This window comes from Canis lupus, chromosome 23 (genome assembly GCF_048164855.1).
Source record: "Canis lupus baileyi chromosome 23, mCanLup2.hap1, whole genome shotgun sequence".
NCBI lineage: Eukaryota > Metazoa > Chordata > Mammalia > Carnivora > Canidae > Canis > Canis lupus.
This window is the reverse complement of record NC_132860.1, coordinates 35,500,844-35,527,095: the sequence shown is the minus strand read 5'-3', so window position 1 is coordinate 35,527,095 and position 26,252 is coordinate 35,500,844. Positions and strand designations below refer to the sequence as shown.

Sequence of the window (26,252 nt, the reverse complement as noted above, 5' to 3'; positions counted from 1 at the left end):
TTTAAAAGATTTCCAGAAGGGCTTTTTGTAGGTAAATTCTGTAACATTGCCAAACCCTTTTATTAGTTTGAATTTATAGTCATTTATCTGTAGTCTCTGTTCTCTAGGTGACCTTTCTCCATTTCACATTCCAGCTGAGCATATACATACATTTACTCTTTCCTGTTGGTCTTCCTCTGAAGACTTAGTCTTTAAATACTTCTTGAATTTTCAAGGCATCTGGTCTGTTTAGCACTTGCTTGTTCTCTTCTTTTAAAAAATATGCCTCTCCAGGAAGCCCTTCTTTGTTAATTGGAAAAGTAGTAAGGTCTTCATTATTTTTTTGCTCCTCTCACTTGCAATTAATTTACTGTCCTTTTCTCATCTTTGCTTACACACATCTAAGATATGCAGACAACTATAGTTAATTCCAGGTGCTTCATTTTAAAATTCCAAACTGCCTCACTCCATGCCTTCTAGGATATTTTGGTTACCCTGTCCCTTGTTGAGCTAGCATAGGCTTGGACAAAACAAATGAATTTTAGGATCAGTCTTTAAAAACATAATCAGAGGGCAGCCCGGGTTGCTCAGCGGTTTAGTGCCACCTCCAGTCCAGGGCATGGTCCCGGAGACCCAGGATCGAGTCCCTCATCGGGCTCCCTGCGTGGAGTCTGCTCCTCCCTCTGCCTGTGTCTCTGCCTCTCTCTCTCTCTCTCTCTCTCTCTCTCTCTCTATCTCATGAATAAATAAATAAAATCTTAAAAAAAAACATAATCAGAGAAGTAGCTGCTAGAATAGAATCTATTGTTATTTCTTATTGACACTGTGTGCCAGGCATTACACATTGGTCATTTCATTGTTCTATGCACACTATGCTGGGATGTGGCTCATACAGTACTGGTATCTCTCTGCTTGGAATGGTTTGTCTTCCTCCTTTCTCTGCCTGGGGCCCCTGTCCATCCGTCACAGCTTAGGTCTTCTATCACTTCTGTGAAACTATGGGATTGCTTTGTTTCTTTTCCCAGGCTGGGTATTGACTAATATCCCCCTTGTGCCTTCCATTGCACTTTATGAATACTTCTTTTGTACTACTACTATGGATTGCAATGATTTGTTTATATGTTGGTCTCTGTATTAGGGTGTGAGCAGCCTGAGTGCTGGGACTACACTTATAAGTGTAGCCACAGTATATGCCCTCAACAGTTGTTTATTTATTTTTTTAAAAAGATTTTTATCTATTTGAGAGGGAGAGAGAAAGAGAATGCATACGGAGAGAGGAGAGGGAGAAACAGACTCCCTGCTGAGCAGGGAGCCCCATGAGAGGCTCAGTCCCAGGACCCTGGGATCATGACCTGAGCTGAAGGTAGACACTTAACTGTCAGCCTCCCAGGTGCACCCCCTACACACACACAGTTGTTTAAATGAGTAACTGGCCCAAGTTGAGGTGATTACTCTCTTTTCTGAATGCTGTTAACACTTGCTTTTTTAATATTTTGCTTAGTACTGCCACTATGGCATAGACACTGCCCAATTAGAACAGAAGCTGGTCACAGAGCTGAGGCCCCTTGCAGTGCCATGGGTTATTAGTTCTTTAGGCTTGAAGTCTGGAGAAGTAACTGGGACAGTAGGACAGGTGGGCATAGAGTGGGGGTGGGCATCACTTAAAGTGCTAAAATAATAATTTGCCAAGTGGTGTAGAAAGATTTCAATATTTTAATAGCTGGCTGAATTTCAGCCTTGGTTCTTCCAAAGAGTGAGTGCTTTTAAGAATAGGATGCTCCGGGACTCCCGGGTGGCTCAGCTGTTAAGCGTCTGACTTGGCCTCAGGGGCTCAGGTCGTGATCCTGGAGCCCTGGGATCGAGTCCCACGTCGGGCTCCCTGCATGGAGCCTGCTTCTCCCTCTGCCTATGTCTCTGCCTCTCTCTCTCTCTCTCTCTCTCTCTCTCTCTCTCTGTGTGTGTCTCTCATGAACAAATAAAATAAAATCTTTAAAAAAAAAAAAAAAAGAATGGGATGCTCCTTATATTGGTTAGTATCCCTCATATAGATAGTTAAGTACAACTGAGAGGTATGGGTGTTCAAGTTAAACTTTTATAAAGAATATTAATGTCATCACATAACACTCCCTTCTAAAACTCCTTTGATTTTTTTCACATTACTGTTAATGGCACCAATCTCCTCATGGTCACTCAGGATTAGAGTATTTTGGAGTCATCTGAGTCCTTCACCTTTACCTCTCTGCCAAAGTCCAATTAACCACCAAGACTGTGATTCCTTCCTACTTTATGCCCTTCCTTTACATTTCCAGGGTTACTAGCTTTTATAGACCCATACAATTCCAAGCTAAACTATTACAATAGCCTCTTAAGTCCATTTGTTCTGTCAGCCTCAGTCCAGGCCAACTGGCACTATGGGTTATTTTCTCCTCTCCTCTTTTCCAGTCCAGGCCTTTCCTGGGCTCTGCTCAAACCGAATCTCCTAAGGGAAACCTTCCTCAGTTGACCCAGCCTAGTATGAGCTGTCCTTCTCTGGGCTCCCTTAGTATTTATTGTCTGTAATGTTCGTTAACTATACAGTAACTTTATGAAATGGCTCTTGTTGCCTGAATTGTCATTACATCTTAGAATGTGATTTAACAGGTAATTATCTCTCAAATAGAAAGCATACATTCCCTAGAATTAATACCCACACAGGGTCATAATGGTTCAGGATATTTAGAGTTTTAAAATTTCCTAATTGACATAATTTAAAATTTTGTAGCCAGGTTGCTGAATAGCATGCAATTTTGTTTGAAAGAAGTGCTGACTATAACCCACTAACTTGAGTTTATAACCATGAATGGATTATAATCTCCTTTTTTTCTTTAAATTTTTTAAAAATTTATTTATTTATTTATGATAGAGAGAGAGAGAGAGAGAGAGAGAGAGAGGCAGAGACACAGGCAGAGGGAGAAACAGGCTCCATGCACTGGGAGCCCGATGTGGGACTCGATCCTGGGTCTCCAGGATCGCGCCCTGGGTCAAAGGCAGGCGCTAAACCGCTGCGCCACCCAGGGATTCCCCATAATCTCCTTCTTATGAAACACTACTAATGTAGACTATATGGGTCCTACAAAGATGAATGTTTCTCATGTAATGGAAAGGTAAGACCTGGAAGCAAAAATCTTTACTATAGGGTGAATGTAAAGTATTGCAAGATATGTGTGTGTTTATATATATATAGCACAAGATTTCAGAGGAGGGAGAATTGCATGGTGAAAACTACTTCCTATTGTAGGAAGATGTTCTGTTTGGGAGAGAAGGTAATTGGTGTTTCTTAATAGTTTTAGAGATTTTCCTTTGATAGTTAAGTCATTCCTTTCAGAGTTTTTTTTTTTTTGTACATCATAATTACTAATTTTTTTCAAGAGGGCATAGGAATAGTATACATTCATTTCCTTTAAGTTTCTTTTTCAGTTTTTTTTTTTTTAAGATTTTATTTATTTATTCATGAGAGACAGGCAGAGAGAGAGGCAGAGACACAGGCAGAGGGAGAAGCAGGCTCCACACAGGGAGGCTGACGTGGGACTCGATCCCCGGTCTCCAGGATCAGGCCCTGGGCTGAAGGAGGCGCTAAACCACTGAGCCACCAGGGCTGCCCCTTTTATTTCAGTTCTAATATAATTAGCATACAGTGTTATATTAGTTTCAAGTGTACAATTTTAGTTTTCAGGTGATTCAGCACTTCTCTATAAATTACTCAGTGCTCATCACAATAAGTGTACTCTTAATCCCCTTCACCTGTTTCACTCACTCCTCACCCCCCCCCCCCGCAGCCCACCTACCTCTGACTTACTTCACTTATTAGCATTATATTTGGTATTTGTCTCTGACTTACTTCACTTATTAGCATTATATTTTCTAGATCCATCCAAGTTGTTGCAAATGGCAAGATTTCAGTCTTTTATGGCTGAGTAATATTCTGTTCTATATGCATATGTACCACCTCTTCTTTGTCCCTTTATCTGTCCATGGATACTTGGGTTGCTTCCATAATTTGGCCATTATAAATAATGCTGCTATAAACATTGGAGTGCATACATCTTTGTGAATTAGTGCTTTCATATTTTTTGGGTAAATAGTAATGGAATTACTGGATCATAAGGTAATTCTATTGTTAATTTTTTGAGGAACCTCCATACGAGAATCAGTATTAATCAGTCACTTCTGTGTTTTACGTTACATTCTTCTACACTTTCAAAGTTGAGTTGGATTTTAACTTGACAGTGTTTGGATCTATGCATATTTCCTATGGCTAACACACCTGATAGAAAGATAATAGTGTCACTGGTGAGACAAGGGCTGAGAACAGAGTTAACTGGTATAACAAGTACAGCTAGGCCACTTGGTATCCTGTTGTCACATTACACTTCTCACTTTTTCTACCCAATTCAGCTCAACAATCATTGATAAAACAGTCCTATGCCCATTAAGCTTTGTGGTATGGGGGTTCAGATGTGAACAAGGGAGGGGAGGCAGTATGATGTGGAAAGTCACCCTCTACACTTCATAGTGTTTCTTTGAAGAACAGATGAGTGAATGTACATTTAGGCTTTAGGTGCAGCCCTTGCATTATTCATAGGGGCAAGGGGCTAATACACATGATTTGATCAATAGATTCTGACATTTTGTATAAGGTTACTTTTTTTTTCAAGATTTTATTTGTTTATTCATGAAAGACACAGAGAGAGGGGTAGAGACATAGGCAGAGCGAGAAGCAGGCTTCTCTGGTAGGGAGTCTCAAGCAGGCTTCTGGTGGGGAGTCTGATGCGAGTTTCCGTCCCAGGACCCCAGGATCAGGACCTGAGCCGAAGGCACATGCTCAACCACTGAGCCACTCAGGCGTCCCTATAGGGTTACTTTAGTCTTGGGTTAATAATAGTATAGCATTTATAAGATATGTATATATAAATAACTACGGTGAAAGAGTACATTAGACAATCACTATAATAGAAATTACTAAAATTACCATGGAAGCAAAAGAAGGCAGAAAGGCCAAGGACTGCTTTGTATAGGAAATGGCATTGAATGGAATCCCCTGGACCTTTTCACACATTGACGTGCCTAATAGGAAGCTATGGAAATTTCTTTTTTTAAAAGATTTTATTTATTTATTTAGAAAGCTTGAGCACGGGGAGGGACAGAAGGAGAGAGAATCTCAAGCAGACTCACCTGAGCACAAAGCCCTACACAGGGCACAGTCTCATGACCCTGAGATCCTTATATGAGCCAAAATCAAGAGTCAGAAGAAGCTTAACCAATTCAGCCACCTAGGCGCCCCTGAAGGCTGTGGAGATGAAAGGCTTAATTAACTATTGTCTGCTCTGAGATCCCTTCTCTGACCATTGTATTAAAATTAGGTCTACCTCTGTATTTTCTCTATTGGAATCAAGCATGCACAGTTGTGGTTTCTTTCCTTTTTTTTTTTTTTTTTTTAATTTTTTATTGGTGTTCAATTTACTAACATACAGAATAACCCCCAGTGCCCGTCACCCATTCACTCCCACCCCCCCACAGTTGTGGTTTCCAAGTGTTTGTGTCTTTGCTTGTTTGTAGTCTCTTTCATTCATTAGACTATAAACACTATGAGGTCAGTGACCATATCTAAGTTGACCACTGTTGTCTCTCTAGCATTTATCCACAGTAGGCTCTCAAGAAATTCTTGTTAAATGAATGACTGTAACCACTCATTGCATCAATGTATCCAGAGCCCAGATTAGAAAATAGTAATTATCAGCATCTCTGGAGATCCACCTCTGCTTTATTCCACAGAGCCCGGGCTTCAAATAAATAAGTGAGTTTGGCACCTTTCTGTTCTTGACAGAAATGGAATCATAAAATATGTACTTCATAAAATATATCACTTCTCTGTACATCCTATTTACTCTGGGCAGTTGCCATACAAGATGGTAACACCATAGCAAAAGCACCTGAAAGTAATCAAAGAAGCAACTTGGTGGTGTTTGAACTTGTCATTGTTCTGAGTTTTTTGGTTTCAGCTGAGGATATCCTTTTCCCTTCCATTATCTTTTTTACAGTGTCCTTATCATTCAGACCGGATGAATGCTGAAAACAATGAGTAGTTTACAGAGTATATTTTAAGTTGATGATTAAAGGTCTCTAGAGGCCATTTTATATTAAAATTGGGACTAAAAATTTTGACCTTGGAGTTCCCCTGGAGGAAAAAACTTAGGCAGCTACTTTTCTTCAGTTGCTTCCTTTTGTGGGTGATTTTCATGTGAGGATTTCGTAAAGTTTAGTTTGAAATGCTAAAAGCTTTTAAAATCTTGTATTAGTCAATGTAATAAAAATAATTTATTTTAAAGCAGTCTCTAAAAAAGAAGGCTGTAAATTTTTGTTGCAGTGATTCTCACAATGTGATTCACAGAGGATCATCCATGGGGGAGGAGGAGATGCATTTTAGCATTCTGTTGTATTATCTTGTAGTTTATTAATTTAATAGAGGTAACAAGATAAAGGTTGTGGTCCCTTATGTCTTTTGTCTCATTAGAGGGGAACAGAGATTATATAACCTTTGAGAACTTTGGAGTCACACTTTGTACAATTTTTTAAAGTAGTTTTTGGAGGAAAAAGGTGGAAATAGGATCTATTTTATTAACTTTTAGTAAATGCTAAGAGGAGCCTGATGGCCTTGGAACCCTTGAACCAGTTTAGTGGGGCTCCTGCTATTTAGAGTGCCCATTAGTCAGGGCCAGTGCAGAATCAGTTATTAAAGAGCAGCAGTGGTGGTTACAGTTGTTCAAAAGACTTCCTTTTGTTGATTGCTATTGTGCATATACACTGATATATGATCTTATACACTGGGCCCTTTTCAATTGTGGTATTACCTGGGTATGTTATGATTTTGGAAAGTAAATATTGTTTTACTTTACTATATATATATATATATATAACATATATATTTGTTATATGTATTATATATGTAGCAATTTAAGAGACCTAGGTTGAAACTTAGCTTATTTGTCAGTCTTGTCATGATCTCTCACCTGGACCTATTAGTAACTTTCTGTTTATTCTTTCTCCCTTTTTAAAAAATCTCCCTCTCCAGGCCAGCCTCCACAGAACTGCCAGTGTGACCTCTTTAAAACATGGATTAGAACAAATCCTGTTTTTTTTTTTTTTTAAGATTTTATTTATTTATTCATGAGAGAGGCAGAGACACAGGCAGAGGGAGAAGCAGGCTCCCTGTGGGGAGTGCCATTCAGGACTCAAACCCAGGACCCCAGGATCACGCCCTAAGCCTAAAGCAGATGCTCAAACTGCTGAGCCACCCAGGTGTCCCCCCCACCTTTTTTTAAAAAAGAGGGGGAATGAGGAGGAAGAGGGAGGGACAGAGGGAGAGGGAAAGAGAAAAACTTAAGTAGGCTTCATGCCTAGCATGAGCCCAAAGCAGGGCTCGATCTCACAACCATGAAATGCAGGGCTCTATCTGAATCACCCCCAATCCCTGTTTGTAGTACTTTGTTACAGTAGCCCTAAGAAACTAACAGAAGTATTCTCCACTGAGTGGCATTGGAAGTAAAACCTAAAGGAGCCAACAAAGGGAAGAATTCCAGAAAGAAGGAATGGAAAATACAAAGGCCCAGAGGCCAGAAAGGGCTTAGCAAGTTGTACAAACAGAAAGGAAATAAGTGTGTCTGGAGCATGGTGAACAAGTTGGGAGAACACTATGGCATGAGGCTTAGGGTAGGGAGTCTAAATTTAACACTAAGAAAATGGGAAGCCTTAAGCATTTTAAGACTTGTTCTGATGCAGCGGCATTTGGGTGGCTCAGTTAGTTAAGCATCCAACTCTTAATTTCAGCTCAGGGTCCTCCAACACACCTTTCCCAAACTCTTAATTTAAAGTAGGCAGCATTAGTGGAGCTATTATCAATAAACATACCCACAAATTATTTCTGACTAGTGGTGAGCAAGGCATTTCATTAGATCACGTTTCATGCATTGCACTCAATTCTGGGCATGCCATCCATGAGCGGAACATAATTGAACTAGGATATGAATGGGGTTATGAACATTTCAGAAATAGTATTAAATGGCTAAGAAACAGAGTTGCTCTGTTGGTAAGATCTGAGAAGTCCTCACAGCCCTCTGCAGAAGGACTGTCCCTTCAGAGGAGAGGAAGTACAGATGATTGGGTGGTGTTACATACACCACAGGGTTGTAATCCTGTATGTGTAAAGCATGGTTTTGCCTTTTTAGGGGTAAGAGTGGAATCTTTATTTTTTTACACTGTACCATTTTATACCAGCTTCCATTTTTCAGAAGATCTGGCATGATATATGATTATAACAATGCTACCAGAAGAATATTTTGCATGTACAGGAGCATTCAGAACAATAGAGTATAAAGAAAATATTAAGAATACACCATATTATATTTAACAAAGCAGGAGAATACAAACATGTAAAGCTTTGTTTGGTACTATACCATAATATATATCACATTAATAATATATATCAATAGTATATTATACTATATAGTATATATAGTGTGTATATATATAGTATATATATTACATTATATAACATTTATAAGAATACCATTGAAATACTTATGTATTGTACATATGAGTTCTGTCGAGGTTTTTTTACTCCAGAAAATGTAATAAATATAATAGTTTAGATTCCCTGGGAAGTCAGCAAGTGGCTTTTGGTAGGGTTTCTCTATGGTGGAGAGGACCTCATGGTTCTAGGTATTAGTGCTTGCATGAAGATCAGGGATGACCTCTGTTCTCCTTACCCCTCTCCTCTGACAGCTTCTTTATGGAATTCACATTCTAGTTTTATCCAGCCGTTAAATGTCTCTACTCCTACCCCTGGGTTGTAGATCTCTGCTGAAGCAAACCTATAACCGGGCAGGTTGTTGTACCTGCAAATTCAGCCACCACCTCAGGGACCCTCTGTAGGCCTGAGCATCATTTCTTTCTTCCATGTCACACTTTAACCTGTTTTCAAATCATTACAAAATATGCTCTTTTAATAGGTAGCCCTGACCTCTACCTGAAGGATTAAAAAACTAAGGTATTTTGTAAAGGGCATTTTAGCTAGAACCCCTTCTGTTTTTTCCCTTTCCACCTAGGAAGGTAACTCCTCCGGCACCCATCTGTTACCCAGTGGAGGCAAGGTTCCTCCTCCTGTCCAAGTCAAATCCCTCCATCTGTGCTGTTGACCTCCATTCTGTCCTGCCTCCTCAGAATCCTCCTGCATCACAAAATGTTTCTTACCTATAGTTTCAGCTATTCCCTCTAATCACTTTTTGCTCTTGGCCATCATATCTCTTACACGTTTCTTCCTTCTTTATAAAACTCTGTTGGTGAGAAAATATATCTTACGCATTGATAAAACCAACATTTTGTAGCATATTCAGGTTTACCAAACACCAATATGCTGCCAAATGAGCACTTAAGATATACATTTTACAGTGAGCTGTCATTCAGGTTAGATAACCATGCACTGGCTGAGAGCCACACCTTATATCCTTTCCAGACCTAAAAACTGTCACAAGGTCAGATATATTTTAGGTTATATACTTCAGAGAAATGCTGATTAGTTTTTCCCCTGCCCCTCCCAGATGCTGGGCTTTGGTCTATATTAATTTCATAGTTATTTATCTTCTTGTTTCTACTCCAAGCAAAGGGCATGCAGTTCCTGTGTCCTCAGCAGCCTATATAAGGCTAAACTGTTAGGAGGTGGTTTTAGATTATATACTTAGGTTCTCCCTTAGGCATGTGATTTGTCACTGGGCAAAAGGCACAGACAACTACAGTATTCTGTAACTCTTCTAAAGTCAGTAACAGACCCATGCAATAAGTGAACCTGCACAAACTTGCTCTTGGCACTTTAATCTCCATTCTTATTGCTTTGAATCATGCTGGTCTCTGAAACAATGTTGGGTCTATTTTTATATCAATAGCAGAGGTAGGATGTATGCATACAATCATTCATTCTCTGTACACTCACTAATCTATTATTTGCCAGATCTACTAGTCACTGGGGATTTAGTGGAAAAACCAGATAAACGTCCTTGCTTCATTAAGGCTCTATTTCTAGTGAACCAGTTTCATTCAATGTTGGTTTAGAGCAGCAAGCTCAGATTTGTTAGGTTTCTCTAGTTAGGAATATTTTCATATCTACATCTGGAGACGGCTTGAGTGTAATCTTGTTTCTCATTTCTTCCTCTCATAAACTGTACACTTCCTGCCATAAAACAACAACAGTTCCTGAATATACTTGTCCTGCACAGCTTATCTTGCTCTCTTTGCTTGAAATGCTCTTCTGTTTCTTCTGTACCTGAAAAACACAAAAACTTGTTACTCTTTAGGGTTCAGCTCAGATATTACCTCCTTGGTGAAGCCTTGCAGGATTGCCTCAGGCAGGATCGTTACTTCCTCTTCTGAACTCCCACAGCACTTTGTAGAACTTAACCACACTGGCTGTGATTGTTTATTAGCATGGTCACCACTTTCCTTAAATTCAAAACTTGAGAGATGGAATTGTATTTTACTTAATTCTCTTAATGCCTGCCATTTAATAAGTACTCAATACATATATTTTTTTAAGATTTTATTTATTTATTCATGAGAGAGGCAGAGACACAGGCAGAGGGAGAAGCAGGCTCCATGCAGGGAGCATGATGCGGAACTTGATTCCGGGACTCCAGGATCATGCCCTCGGCTGAAGGCAGACACCCAACCATGGATCCACCCAGGCATCCCACATGTTTTTACATGTGTAATTTACATATGATGATAGAGACATAGAGATGTAAACATATATATATATATATATATATATATATATAAAATAAAATAATTCATATACATTAAAGGAAATCTTAAAGGTTTGCAAGTCTATTTTGTTGATTACCTTATACATACAGAAAAATGCACCATCCTAATTCTAGAATTTAGAGTTATTCTTCTCCTACAAGAGTAACCATTTTTCTGATTTTTAAAAGCATGAATTTTTGAACCCTTACTTTAAAACAAAAGGATGATGAATGCTATATTTAATTGTGTGAATATATATATATTTTTAAAAAGATATTTAAAATAATTGCCATCTCTGTATCTCAGTTTTTTTTTTTCACTTAAAGAGTTTGGACTTCAGATCTAATGTGAAATTTATGAATCTAATATTTAAAATTTAATGGGCTCTCCCCCTTTACTTCTTATACAACAGCGCCCTCTGACGGTGTAACATTTCCTAAAATTAATGTATTTAGTAATTAATCACAGCAGCACTTTCTAATTTGAAAACTTAAGTCGTGGCCAGGTAATTCTAGTGGTACAAAGCTTCTTAAAGCCCTTGGGAGTTGATCATGTGCTGCTTTGTGAAAGCCAACAGAGGATACCAGAATCTTTTTTTTTTTTTTTTTGATACCAGAATCTTTGATGCAACATTTAACTGTTGCTTGACAAAACATGTTCTTTCTTGATTTACTGTAATGTTTTAGATGTTTCAAGGGCAGGATATGTCTACCTTTGTTTTAGCAGTAGAGGAGAGAATATTTTGTTTTTGTAGAATTTTGGTAATTTAGAGTGTGTTTTCCTCTCTAAGGCTCATGGTCTTTGGTCAGAGTTACTGAGCACTGCACAGTTATTGGAGAGGGTGCATGAGTCCATTTTCTTGCCCAGCATATACTGTTTTTTCAAATGTAATTAGATACTGTTGTGTATTCCTTTATTACCAATATTAAATTTATATTAGCTTCCCTTGTATATTTTCCCAAGCACTGACTATTAAAAAAGAATATGTATGCAAATTCTAACATTAACAAGCGAATTTCCTACATAAAAATGTGAGGAATCCTTGATTAAAGAATTGAACTACATTCATGTAACAATTATTTATGAAGTATCTTATACAGGTACACTGTGGTAGCTATTGTGTTCTTGCCTTTCTAATGATCCTTTTATAAATACAAGAGACTAGATAGTCTAACTTTTTTCTACAGTGGACTTCCCCATATCACTATCACTCCTTTTCTTGTCTTTCCCTCATATCATTTTCTCTTTAAATAAATATTTATTTCTAATAGTCTACTTTTTAAGTTTAGGGGGAGTTTACCGAAAAAGTATAGAAGGAGGGAATACAGTTCTCTCTTCTGGTTTAATATGGACGGGATGGTGTTTAAAGAACAGTGTCTCACTACATAGAATGATTATTTTGTTTGAAGGATATATTTGAGGAATCTTCTACTTTCCTTGTTAAAATGGAAACTACACCTGCTAAGGTTAGCAATGAAGAAAACATAAAATTTGTTAGCTATGATCATATCTGGGTGGATAAATCAAACTAAGTGTAATACTGAGTTTTCTAAACTGAAAAGCTACTGAGTTATGGTGTGATTTTTTTTTATTAGTGCCTAATTAAATGAGTTAAAAAATAGTATGTAGAATTTTGAGTCAGGCCAGTGGGAAGTCCAATATTGTACATATTCTTCAGTTTAACTGTTAGTAAACGGCTGGGGCATATGTCCTTTGTTTTATAAATTTGGAGAAAGATACTGTTAACGTTTCCTGCTTAAGGTTGCAGCTGGTAGTCAGCTCTCTGTACAAGTGTGTTATAGTGAAAAATCAGACTGGGTTTTATCAGAGGTAGGAATGGGTGGGGGATAAAAGCATGTGAAAAAATTGTATTTGATTTTTATTTTTTGGTTATGTTATCTTGGACAAGTTATCTGACCTCTCTGAGTATCAGCAACCTTTTTGTAGAACTAGTATAATAGAAAGTGCTCCAAAGAGTACTTGGGAAGATGATGTAATCTGTACAAAGCACCACCGTGGTACCAGGCATGTAGTTGGTGCTCTGTGTTACTTGCCTTCCCTTTTCTCCTGCACCCCCAAATTGCCACCAAAACTGTGTCTAATAGGTGTAATGTTCTCATAGGCTTTTCTGGATGTGAACTTTTTCTTGAACAGTCCAGGTAATAATTTTTGCCACAATAGATTCTATTTAAAGGATATTCTCTGTTCCTTTTTGCCTACACATTCTTACGAATCTCCTCTACACGGTGAAGGGGAGAAGTATCTCTTAAAATTTCTTGGACATTTTCAAAAGAATTGCTGTATGTGATTAGAGGTGTGTTTCATTTGTGAGGTCATGTATTGTTGCTTTTACAGCGCTATAATTTGTTTTAGTTACTTCAGTAAGCCAATTGCAAAAATAAAAGTTCCAGACTCTACTTCTAACTTGTGACCTTGGCAAAGTCACTTGACCTCTTTGAGCCCAGTTTCTTCATTTGAACAACACAGATCAAATGATTTCTTTTTTTTTTTTTTTTTTGATCAAATGATGTCTAAAGCCCTTGTCCCCTTTCATGTTGTGATTTATAAAATTTCTTTATTCAGGAACACAGAGCTGAAAATGGTATGTGGGTGCCAGTTCTCAACGGCAGAGGGCACACTGCCCCTGGTGTGCTGGGCTCTCAGGTGTCAGAAACTATCTGCAGTTATATCCTTGATGGTAGGAAGGAGCCAAGAAAATTCTGCAAATTAATATTTTGCAAAGGAGATTTCACAGCCTGTTTCTAACTATTTAATATTTAGGTGAAACACACACACACACACACAAAAGAGAGAGAGAGATTTCAGCATTCCAAAGGTACTTCTTATAATTATATGAAGAAGTTTTTTTTTTTTCTTCTGTGAAAGCTTTATCATCTCCTTCCACCTTATTTACCGCATCTAAGTACTCCATGCTTAGGACTGGTTTGCAAATGAGATGGAGAGGAGAACTAACATTTACTGAGTACTTATTATATATTAGAAACTCTACCTGTACTTTAGGTACATTTTCTCTAATCCTCATAGCAATCCTTTATGTGTTATTCTTATTTTATATAGGAAGATACTGGGCTCAGGGAGAAGTTAAATGACTTGCTTGAGGCCTCACAATAGAGGTTCAAGTTCAGGTCTGTTAATTTGCAAACCTGCCTTCTTTCTACCATACCAGAATTCTTCCCTTTTCCTCCCAATTTAAACAATTAGGGATGAATTACTAGGAGCAGGAGTGGCCAGACAGTGGTCACACATACAAATTTGGCTTTCTCTGGTTCTAAAGTTCTGGTGACCCTTAAAATTCTAGATGAAAGCTTTTCCTCTGGCAAGAATTTTTTAGTATTTATGTTTAACATGCTATATACAAACACATAGCCATGTTTGCTTAGATTGGACTATTGAAATACCTTTTTTTGTGGGCTGCTTTTTAAGGGTATAACAATATCTCATTTTACAAGAAGCCTGGTTTCTGAAGTCAATAGATAAGGTGAAAATCACTACAGCGGAATAATCTTTGAGAATCCCACAGTAAGGTATCTTGTTAGAGAGCCATGTCCCTCCTTTCTTTAAGTCCAGCACAGCCAGTCTTTCCTTCTTTGGTGAAACAGACAATGGATTTTCCTGTTGAGCTTCAAATGATGAGGCTGGCTTGTATTTAGGGGCCATGTTAGGTGGTAATGCACATCTTTAAAACCTGACTCTTATTCAGCATGGCGAGATGCTTACAGTATTAGAGGCACTCTGAAACTTAGATTAAAAGAAAGAATAGCAGATTCATCTTCTATTTGGGGGATTAGGCTAACTCAGTTGTTGTTAAAACTTTAGCTGTACATTGGAATCACAGATTACTGGGTTCTCTCCACAGTTTCTGACTCAGTAGGTCGGATTCGGCCAGAGCATTTGCATTTTTTAACAGATTCCCAGGTGATCTGATTCTGCTTTCTAGGGACCTCTTATGGAGGACTGCTGTATCAACTGAATGGAGGCAAGTGGAACCACTTGTCTATCTTCCCTCCACTGTCTATTTCTCTTGCTCTCTTATCTTTAGGCGAATGGGTATAGTTGAATTCATTTAAATTAAATGTAGGTGTTGTGGGTCAGCCAACACTTTATCCCATTGCTTAGCTTACTTCTTGGCCCAGAATAAGAACTTGACAATTCAATAGATGCTTATTGAATGAGTGATTGATTATATATGTTGAATTAACATATAAATTGGAGGAGATTTTTAGCACGTGGACATCATTATTATATACCTGTTCTATACAAACTATTTTTTATACTGAGGTAGGTAGTCTTTAGATTAGAATAGCTTATATTTTAGGACTATATTGATGATCATGGACATCAGGAAGTATGCAATTAGTGCAGTTTTGAGAAACTTGCATTATGGGACCTCTGAAATAATGTGAAGTGTGTGGATGGAAGTGCGTGTGAAGAATCCCATCTGTTTTAGAATGGCCTAGAGAAGTCTTACAGAACCTGGTTTTGGTCTGAACCAGACAGTTTAATATCTGGAGCAGCATTGGGTTACTGGATCTGCCCTAGACCAGATGGAGCATTTTCATTTTACTTCTGTCTCTCCAGAGTACTGGGGAGATTCAGCTTCATGATCCTAAAAGTTCAGTGGGGCTCTGTACTATGGTATAACACTGTAAATTCAGGTAGTTGCTCATGAATGTTTACCATGTTGTAGGATTTGATATATTATATTATATTATATTATATTATATTATATTATATTATATTATATTATATTATATTATATTTTTTTAAATATTAAGCCTTTTATTTATTTATTCATAAGAGGCACAGAGAGAGAGAGGCAGAGACACAGGCAGAAGGAGAAGCAGGCTCCATGCAGGGAGCCCGATGTAGGACTCAATCCTGGGTCTCCAGGATCACACCCTAGACTCAAGGCGGCGCTAAACCACTGAGCCACCGGGGCTGCCCGATAATTATATTTTAAATGGTGAGTTTATTGGGATACCTGGGTAGCTCAGTGGTTGACTGCCTTCAGCTCGGTGCATGATCCTGAGGTCCTGGGATTGAGTCCTGCATCAGGATCCCTGCAAGGAGCCTGCTTCTCCCTCTGCCTTTGTCTCTGCCTCCATCTCTGTGCCTCTCATGAATAAATAAATAAAATCTTAAAAAAAAAATGGTGAATTTATTAAGGGAAGGGTAAAAAAGAAATCTCAAAAATTTAAGGTTCTTTTGTTTTAAGCTTAAAATTATTGTGTCATTTTTATCATTTGGACGTGTTTTATATTGTCTTGCAAAGTCTCCATATCCTGTATTTTGTCTCTTTCAGTATAGATTAAATTTTCTTCCTTTAAATTCATCTTACTTCAAAAAAAATAAATTCACTTATTTTTTTATGCTGAAATATTTTCAAGTAAATTGCAGACAGTAGGGTATTTCTAAATCCTTCAATATACAGCTATAAAATAGAAAAACATTTCCTTATGCAGCCACTATATGATCACTCCTAACAGAATTAACAAGTCATTAGTATCATCTAATACTTAGTCCATATTCAAATTAACCTAATTGTCTCTAAATTATCAGTTGTATCATTTGTGCAAACCAGGATACAGCCTGGACTCATGCATTCCATCTGGTTATTTTGTTCCTTAAAGTTTATGTATTTATCATGACATTGCCTTACCATTGTCTTATCACACATTTGGATTTGTCTGCCTATGCAAAGTGTCTTTAGCTTGTTCTTCTACCCTGTGTATTTCCTGGAAACAGGAAATTAGATGTAAAAGAAATTAGATCTGAAGGCTGGAAAAAGATACAGGTTGAACAATTTTGACATGATTTTATCATAGGTGAAATTTACTTTGTGTTAAACTACATGAGGAGGTGCATAATCCATGCCTGCTCCACTGTCAGTGATGCTAATTTTTATCACTAGATTCAGGTGATGACAGCCTGATCCTTCCATTGTAAAATTACATTTTGCCCTTTTAACAAGAGAGTACTCTCCATGGTATTACTTTTGGTCCTCATTTTCCTGTCATTCATTCTCCTAATGCTTTTAACATCATGTGGTAATTCTTGCCCAAATCACTAATTTCATAAGGGCTTGCAAAACCATCATTTGTCTAGTTCTGTCATTCCTTCTGGTTTAGCTGACATTTAATTAAACAGAGCTCTTTTTCATTAACTGGGACTCTTTGGTACCTTGAAACACAATTCTATTGGAAGGGCAGGTTACATATTATTTACTTTTGTATTCCCAAGTTAGGAGTTGGTTTAATAGACACCTTAAATAGTGGCAAATGACAATACATTTTGCTTTTGCTTTTTTGATATCCTTCTGAACTAGTAGATTTTTGTGAAATGAGTGTTCCAATCAGCTACTACAGTCATTATTCTTTTTGTTTTGTTTGCTTTTAAAGATTACTTATTTATTTATTTATTCATGAGAGACACAGAGAGAGTGACAGATACATAGGCAGAGGGAGAAGCAGGCTCCTTGCAGGGATCCTGATGTGGGACTCAATCCCAGGACCCTGGGGCCACGACCCGAGCCAAAGGTAGACGCTCAACCACTGAGCTACCCATGTGCCCCGTCACTGTTCTTTTTATGTTCAATTTGTTTTATGTTCAGTTTATTAAATCGAGCCAATGATAGTCCTTTATAGTTGACTCCTATGTCCTTTAGACATAACTCCGTTAATTTTTGAGCACTTCCTTGCTTTCTTGCACAGCAAGATGCTGTCATCACCCGAATCTAGTGATAAAAATTAGCTTTGTGATTATTTTTGTAACATAGGTTGATTGTAGTTTCTTTGTCCTCAAATGCCAGTGAGCCACTAACAAGCCCTAGTTCCTTGTGGGGGATGAGTTAAACACCAAAATCCTGGTCCTTGAAATGTCAATTGTTAATGAGGTGACAGTGTTCATAGACCTTTTCAGTGTTTTTTTTTTAAATTTAACTCTGTTTAAATTCAATTAATTAAAAAAAATAAATTCAATTAATTAACATATAGTGTATTGTTTCAGAGAGAGAGTTCAGTGGCTCATCAGTTGCATATAACACCAAGTGCTCATAACATCATGTGCCCTCCTTAATGCCCTTCCCCTCCAGCAACCCCAACTTGTTTCCTTTTAAGAATCTCTTATGGTTTGTCTCCCTCTCTGATTTTGTCTTATTTTATTTTTCCCTCCCTTCCCCTATGATCCTCTGTTTTGTTTCTTAGAGTGTTGTTGTTGTTGTTTTAAGATTTTATTTATTTGAGAGAGAGAGAACAGGAGTGAGGGGGTAGCAGAGGCAGAGGGAGAAGTGGACTTCTTGCTGAGCAGAGAGCCCAATGCTGTATCCTGGGACCCTGAGATCATGACCTGAGCCAGAGGCAGATGCTTAACCAACTGAGACACCTGGGCGCCCCTTCAGTAGTCTTTTTAGTCCTTGAATTTTGATATTGAAAGTTTGCATAATGAAAATTCAGATTGGGAGGGATATCTGTATTTTAAAAAAAGAATTTATTTATTTATTTGAGAGAGAGAGAGCACACACAAGCAGGGAGGGGTAGGGGCAGAAGGAAAGGGATAAGCAGATTCCCCACTGACCAGGGAGCCCAGTGTAAGGCCAGGACCCTGGGATCATGACCTGAGCTTAAGGCAGATGCTCAACCAACTGAGCCACCCAGGACCCCCAGGGATATATGTATTTTTAAAGTTAATAGATTCATATCTCTGTTTCCAAATCAGTTTTTTTTTTAATTTTTTATTTATTTATTTATGATAGTAACAGAGAGACAGAGAGAGAGAGAGAGGCAGAGACACAGGCAGAGGGAGAAGCAGGCTCCATGCACCGGGAGCCCGACGTGGGATTCGATCCCGGGTCTCCAGGATCGCGCCCTGGGCCAAAGGCAGGCGCCAAACCGCTGCGCCACCCAGGGTTCCCTCCAATTCAGTTTTAACATTACTGTGTTTTTAAGTAGCTCCTTGATTTTATAATTGTTATTTTTTCTCTTATGCTGAAAATCTTGAGTACTGATAAGTTTTTTATTGTTGTTCTGTAATGATTTTATTTATTTATTTGAGAGAGAGAGCATGCATAAGTGGGGGGGGAGGGGCAGAAGGAGAGGGAGAAGCAGACTCCCCACAGAGCAGGAGCCCAACATGGGGCTGAATCCTAGGACTCTGAGCTCATGACCTGAGTTGAAGGCAGACACTTAACCAACTGAGATGCCCAGATGCCCCTGTTTTTGTTTTTTTGTTTCTAAGCAGATTTCACACCCAATGTGGAACTTGAACTCATGACCCTGAGATCAAGAGTTGCATGTTCTACAGACTAAGCCAGCCAGGTTCCCCTAGCACTATTTTATCTTATAATATAAAGAAAGTAATTTAAAAATAAAGTGCCAATATTACTACTGCAGCTAAAATCAAATAAAGTTTAAAAAGTTTTGTGATTATTTTTGTAACATAGGTTGATTTTAATGGAAAAATAAACTTAATTACTTTTTTGTTGATCTCATTTAATTATTTTCCTCTGAAATTGGTCTGTTTTGTTTTTGTCATAGGTTGATCATTTTGGATTTGCTGTTGATAAAACTTTTAAACAGCGGTACCTAATTGCTGATGAACACTGGAAGAAAGATGGTGGGTCAATACTTTTCTACACTGGTAATGAAGGGGACATTATCTGGTTTTGCAATAATACGGTATGTGCAAATTCCAATGCTCAATTTGCCTTTTATTATGGCAAACTGGAAAAAAATGTTTTGTAGTATATATGACCAAATATTACTATAATTAATTGTGAAGCTCTTTAAAAAATAACAGATAAAGCTCAGTAATAATAGGAAAATGGCAGAAGTATATCAATGGGAAGATCACAAAAGAATGAATCCAGATATCCACTAAGCCTGTGTGTTTTGCCTCAAAGAATTATACATGAAAAGAATGAAATATTATTTTTGGATAATTGAGTCTTAGATTTTTTTTTTATCCCAGCTTATTTCTAGAGTGAATAAGGATATGAGGGACATGGGAATAAGAATGTTATTGCATATAGATGTTTTTGGTTTATTTGTTTTGGTTATGATCTCTACAATACACAGGGCATGAATTTCTGGTCAGTGTTGTATATTCAGTCTAAAACTATGCTAAGCATATAGTCGGTGCTCAATATGTATCTCTTAAATGAATAAATGAATGAAACCTGAACAAAGCCAGAGCAAATAAAAAACAAAACCCAGCAAGTTTGATTATTAAGTAGGAATGAAGAGAGGTAAAGTTGTAGCTATATTTTAATTTAATTTTCCTAAGTTCTATTTTTCTTATATTTGTGAGGGTTAAAAAATAGTGTAGATGTTAGCTTGCTTCCTTGACTATACATTCTATCATCTTTTATGATAACACTTAAACATATTAACATTTAATTTAGGAGGACACTTGCAAGGAAGAAATTTTCCTTTTTTATGTTCCAAAGCTATGATTAGAAAATACCAACTTTCTACTAAAAAGCTAGTCTGCGAATTACCTTAAAGTGAAGACTGAATCATATTTTCTCTACTGCCAGTGTTTGGCATGGTGCCTGGTATTCAGGAGGTCTCAGTAAATGTTTGTTGAAAGCAAAGGTATGAATCCAATTATGCTGTACTGCATTTCCCATTTCTGATTATTTGCTTAGGAGTGTTGAGTTTAAATATATTAGTTGAAAATAAAATAATTCCCTGAGAAATGAGATCCTAGGATGCCTGTTTCTCTTAGATTAGTGACAAATGAAGTTAGGGTTTATTTTCCATCAGATTCTTGCTAACTTTTTCTATGAAACAACTGAGACTGCTTTAGCTTTTTTTTTTACTTTCTCTTATGTGACTTCCCATTTATGCCAAGGCCATGGGGCAGCTTCTCCTATCCAGTTCAGTTATCCAGTTATTTTTCCAACTCCTCCTCCTCCTCTTCTTTTCTTTTCCTTTCCTCTTCTTTTCTTTTCCTTTCCTCTTCTTTTCTTTTCCTTTCCTCTTCTTTTCTTTTCCTTTCCTCTTCTTTTCCTTTCCTTTCCTTTCCTTTCCTTTCCTTTCCTTTCCTTTCCTTTCCTTTCCTTTCCTTTCCTCTCCTTTTTTCTTTTCTTTTCTTTTCTTTTCCTTTTCTTTCTTTCTTTCTTTCTTTCTTTCTTTCTTTCTTTCTTTCTTTCTTTCTTTCTTTCGAGGGATAGAGAGTGGGAGGGGAGAAGCAAAGGGAGTGGAGAGAGAATCTTAAGCAGGCTCCACATTCAGTGTGGAGCCTAACATAGAGCTTGATTTCACAACCCTGAGATCATGACCTCAGCCTAAATCAAGAGTTGGACATTTAACTGACTGAGCCACCCAGGTGCCCCCCTCCTTTTCTTCTTTACTATAGATAGGCAGTTGTTCCTGCCTCCACTGCTCTGACAGACACTGAAATTTAAGGCTTGCCTCAAAAGTGGTAGAGAGGAAAAGCTGTACAGTGTAGGTAGCAGTTCCAGGGAAGTGGCTAGAGGTAGATCCTTAGAAAGATCCTGGCTTTTTCCCAGCCCTAGACACCTCCTTAGGAGTATGTACTAAAATGTCCTGGTTTCATTTTCACATATTCTGGACCTTCATCTATTAAGAGACAGTATAGCAGAATGGTCAAGAGCAATAGACTGATAAGTACTGATAAGGATTGAATTCCGCTTTTGCTGTTATGCTGTATGACTTTGGGTGGTTTCTAATTCTGTACCTCAGTTTTCTTATCTGCTAAATGGATGTATTAATAATAATCTGGTTCATAGAGTTGTTATAAGGACTAAATAAGAATTAGGAACTCAGGTCAATGCAATAATATTATTAAATGTTAATATATTACACCTCTTCTGAAAAACACAAACACCCTGAAATAGATGTAGGCAAATAATCACTTATTATAATGTAAATCAGTTTTATTAAATTGCTTCCTTTCAAAACCTGAGGTCAGCTCCCCAGAGGTCTGGCTATTTTCATAGGTGTTCCTTACCTTTAAGAAGTTCATAGTCTGGTAGGGTAAGACACACATGTAAGCAAATACTACAACACAGTAATAGAGATCTGTGCCTAGCACAGTGCTGTTGAAAGGCAGGAGTGATCAGCAGTGCCAAAATGGCAGGCAGAGGAGGGCATGCTTAAGCTGGCTGTTATAGGATCTGCACATAAACAGCAGGGAATGGGCAAGGTGTTAAGAGAGAAAGTGAGGGTTAGTGAAACCATCACAGGTAACAGGTAAATTCTCCACCATTACATGCATACAGCTCTTTTAATTGTTCATTTACTGATCAAAATGAGGAAAACCTTTTAGAAGTTCTTAGTTGTTAGGGAACAGCAGTTCATTAAAAGACAAGTGTGCCCTAGGAATGATAAATAGTTTTAATCTGTGCTAAATCTAAATTTAATCGATTGATGTTGACTGCCTAGAGTGCTTTGTCCAGAAGGATTCTGAGGGCATCCCTTGAGGTAAGTGAAAAAAATGCAGTGACTGATTAATGACCAGCATTAAGTGTGGACATAAGGAGATCGAACAGCACTTGATAATTTTTTTTTTAATTTTTATTTATTTATGATAGTCACACAGAGAGAGAGAGAGGCAGAGACATAGGCAGAGGGACAAGCAGGCTCCATGCACCGGGAGCCCGACATGGGATTCGATCCGGGGTCTCCAGGATCGCGCCCTGGGCCAAAGGCAGGCACTAAACCGCTGCGCCACCCAGGGTTCCCGCACTTGATAATTCTGCTGTGAAGTCAGACAGCCAGTGCTCGGATCTTGGCTCTGCCACTTTCTAGCTGTGTGACTGTCACAGGATATTTAAACTACTCTGCCTCGGTGTCCTTGTCTCTAAAATGGGGATAATAAAACTGCCTATCTCCTAGATTGTTGGCATAATTAAATGAATTAATATATATGAAGTATTTAGAACAGTGCCTGACACATTGCAAATACTCTCTTATTAGCTGTTGTTAGCTATTATGTATTTTCAAGTAAATAAGATTAATATAAAACCCAATGGAGTTCAGTATGCTTATTTATATTGTTTTTCTTTTATGTTGTAAATATTTACAAGTAGGAAGCTAACTTAAATATCCTCAGTTCTGGGCAGCCCTGGTGGTGTAGTGCTGCCTTCAGCCCAGGGTGTGATCCTGGAGACCCAGGATCAAGTCCCATGTCAGACTCCCTGCATGGAGCCTGCTTCTCCCTCTACCTGTGTCTCTGCCTCTCTCTCTCTCTCTCTCTCTGTCTGTCATGAATAAATAAATAAAATCTTAAAAAAAAAATATCCTCAGTTTTTTCCTAGCTGTTTGGTACACAGTGCAATTTGAAGACTATTTTCAACACAATATTGATTCCACAGGTAGAGTATTAGAATAAGGAGAGTTGGAATGACTGGTATTTGAGTGACTTGGGCTTATTTTTAATTGTTTCACTCTAATATAGTGTAAGATTGATGTGTATTTATCTGTAGAACAAATATAAATTGTGCAGCTTCTCAGAACTCTTTTGGTTTGGTTTAACGTTCATTTTATATGAGTTGCCAAAAGGTTCAATGACTTTTTTCACATCCTAATTTTTATCCTATGGATTTGTAAATGTTTCCTAGGGGTTCATGTGGGATGTGGCTGAGGAAATGAAGGCTATGTTGGTGTTTGCAGAACATCGATACTATGGAGAGTCCCTACCTTTTGGTAACAACTCATTCAAGGTGAGTACAGGCATACCTTGTTTATTGCACTTCATTATACTTCACAGATCATGTTTATTTGCAAACTGAAGGTTTGTAGCAACTCTGTGTTGAGCAAGTCAATCAGTGCCATTTTTCTAGCAGTATTTGCTTCCTTTGTGTCTCTGTCATTTTGTTAATACCTGTAATATGTTAAACTTTTTCATTATTATTGTATTCGTTATGGTGATTTGCGATCGGTCATCTCTTAGATGCTCACATAAGATGGCAAAATTAATTGATAAGTAATGTATATGTTTTGACTGCTCCACCGACCAGCTATTCCCTCATCTCTTTCCCTCTCCTCAGGCCTCCTTATTCCCTGAGACACAAAAATATTGAAATTAGGCCAATTAATAATCCTACAATGGCCTCTAAGTGTTCCAATGAAAAGAAGAGTTGCACATCTCTCACTTTAAATAGTAAGCTAGAAATGATTAAGCTTAGTGAAGAAGGCATGTTGAAAGCTGAGAGAGGCCAAAAGCAAGGCCTCTTGTGCCAGTCATTCAGCCAGGTTGTGAATGCAAAGGAAGACTTCTTGAAAGAAAATAAAGGTGCTACTCCAGTGAATATACAAATGACAAGAAAGTGAGACAGCATTATTGTTAATATTGGAGAAAGTTTGAATAGTCTGGATAGAAGATCAAATTAGCCACAATTTCCACAATTAGATCAATTTCCCTCGAGCCAAAGCCTAATCCAGAGCAAAGCCCTAACTCTCTTCAATTTGATGAAGGCTGAGGGAAGTGAGAAAGCTGCAGAAGAAAAGTCTAAAGCTAGCAGAGGCTGATTAATGAGGTTTAAGGAAAGAAGCCATCTCCATAACATAAAAGTGCGAGGTGAAGCAGTTAAATGCTGATGTAGAAGCTGCAGCAAGTTATCTAGAAGATCTGAGATAATTCATGAAGGTGGTTACACTAAACAATAGATTTTCAATATAGACAAAACAGCTTTTTGTTAAAAGGGGATGCCATCTAGGAGTTTCATTGCTAGAGAGGAAAAGTCAATGCCTGGCTTCAAATCTTCAAAAGGATGGCCTGATTTTCTTGTTAGGGGTTAATGTAGCTTGTAACTTTAATTTGAAGCCAATGCATGTTTACCATCCCGAATATCCTAGAGCCTTATAGAATTTTACTTACAAAGTAGACTTTGTGCTATATAAATGGAAGAACAAAGCCTGGATGACTACACATCTGTTTACAACATGGTTTACTGAATATTTTAAGCCCACTGTTGAGACCTACTGCTCATGAAAGAAGTTCTTTGAAAATATTATTGCTCATTGACAATACACCTGGTCACCTATGAGCTCTGATGGAGATGTACAATAAGATGAATGTTGTTTTCATGTCTGCTAATACAGCATCCATTATGCAGCCAATGGATCAAGGAGTCATTTTGACTTTCAAATCTTATTTAAGAAATACATTTTGTAAGGCTATAGATGCCATAGAGAGTGGGTCCTCTGATCTGGGCAAAGTCAATTGAAAACCTAGAAAGGATTCAATCCTAGATACTGTGAAGAACATTCAGGATTCATGGGAAGGATTCAAAATATCAAAATTAACAGGAATTTGGAAGAAGTAGTTTCAAATCCTTGTGGATGCTGAGGGGTTAAAGACTTCAGTGGAGGATATAACAACATGGGACGCCTGGGTGGCTTAGCAATTGAGTGTCTGCCTTTGCCTCCAGAATTCCAGGATCAAGTCCCACATGGGGCTCCTGCATGGAAGCCTGCTTCTCCTCCCTCTGCCTTTGTCTCTGCCTCTCTCTGTGTCTCTCATGAATAAATAAATAAAAGCTTTTTAAAAAAAATGGATATAACAACAGATGTGATGGAAGCAGCAAGAGAACTAGAATTACAAGTGGAGCCTGAAGATGTGACTGAATAGCTCCAATATCATGATAAAGCTTGAATGGATGAAGAGTTGCTTCTCATGGATAAGCAAAAAAAGTGGTTTCAGGAGATGGAATCTACTGCTAGTGAAGATTCTGTGAAGATTGTTGAAATGACAACAATGAATGTAGAAAATTATATAAACTTAGTTGGTAAAACAGTTATAGGGTTTGAGAGGATTGATCAATTTTGAAAGAAATTCTGTGGGTAACGTGCTGTTGAACAGCATCACATGCTAAGAGAAAGCATATTCATGAAAGGAAGAATCAATCAATGTGGCAGGCTTCATTGTTGTTTTATTTTTAAGACTTTGCCACAGCCACCCTAGGCTTCAGCAACCACCACCCTGACCAGTCAGCGGCCATCAACATTTAGGCAGGATCCTCTACTGGTAAAAAGATAAAAGCTCAGAAAACTTACTGAAGGCTCAAATGATGGTTAGCATTTTTTATCAGTAAAGTACTTTTAAATTAAGGTATGTACATCTTTTTAGAAATAATACTAATGCACTTAATAGACTACAGTATAGTGTAAACATAACTTTTATGTACACTAGGAAACCAAAATAGTCATTGGACTCGCTTTATTGCGATATTCACTTTATTGCAGTGGTCTGGAAGTGAACCTGCAATATCTCTGAGGTATGCCTGTATACTTTTTATTTTTAAGTTTAAAAGGTTTTTGGGTTTTTTTTTTTTTTTAAGTTTAAGATACTACTTGTTCTAATAACATGTCCCACTCTAAGAAATGATAGCTTTAACTTGAACAGCTTGAAATTTCAAAAATTTGTATTTAATCTTTTCTTTTTATATGCAATCAAAC

At 37.8% G+C, this 26,252-nt stretch overlaps 1 protein-coding gene and 1 long non-coding RNA gene across 4 annotated transcripts in view; one reads left to right on the top strand and one right to left on the bottom strand.

Annotated features, from left to right (window-relative positions):
- Positions 1-26,252, top strand: part of PRCP (prolylcarboxypeptidase) — a 65,541-nt gene that overhangs the window by 14,198 nt on the left and 25,091 nt on the right. For all 3 annotated transcript variants that reach the window (XM_072794822.1, XM_072794823.1, XM_072794821.1), the window contains 2 exons: positions 19,362-19,502; positions 23,414-23,515. In XM_072794822.1, the coding sequence (XP_072650923.1) occupies positions 19,362-19,502; positions 23,414-23,515 (243 nt within the window). The remainder of the gene's footprint in view (positions 1-19,361; positions 19,503-23,413; positions 23,516-26,252) is intronic.
- The window catches only part of LOC140615082 (uncharacterized), a 45,973-nt gene continuing 29,457 nt past the window's right edge, over positions 9,737-26,252 (bottom strand). Inside the window, exon 3 of the long non-coding RNA XR_012015757.1 lies at positions 9,737-10,330. This is a non-coding gene — a long non-coding RNA (uncharacterized lncRNA). The remainder of the gene's footprint in view (positions 10,331-26,252) is intronic.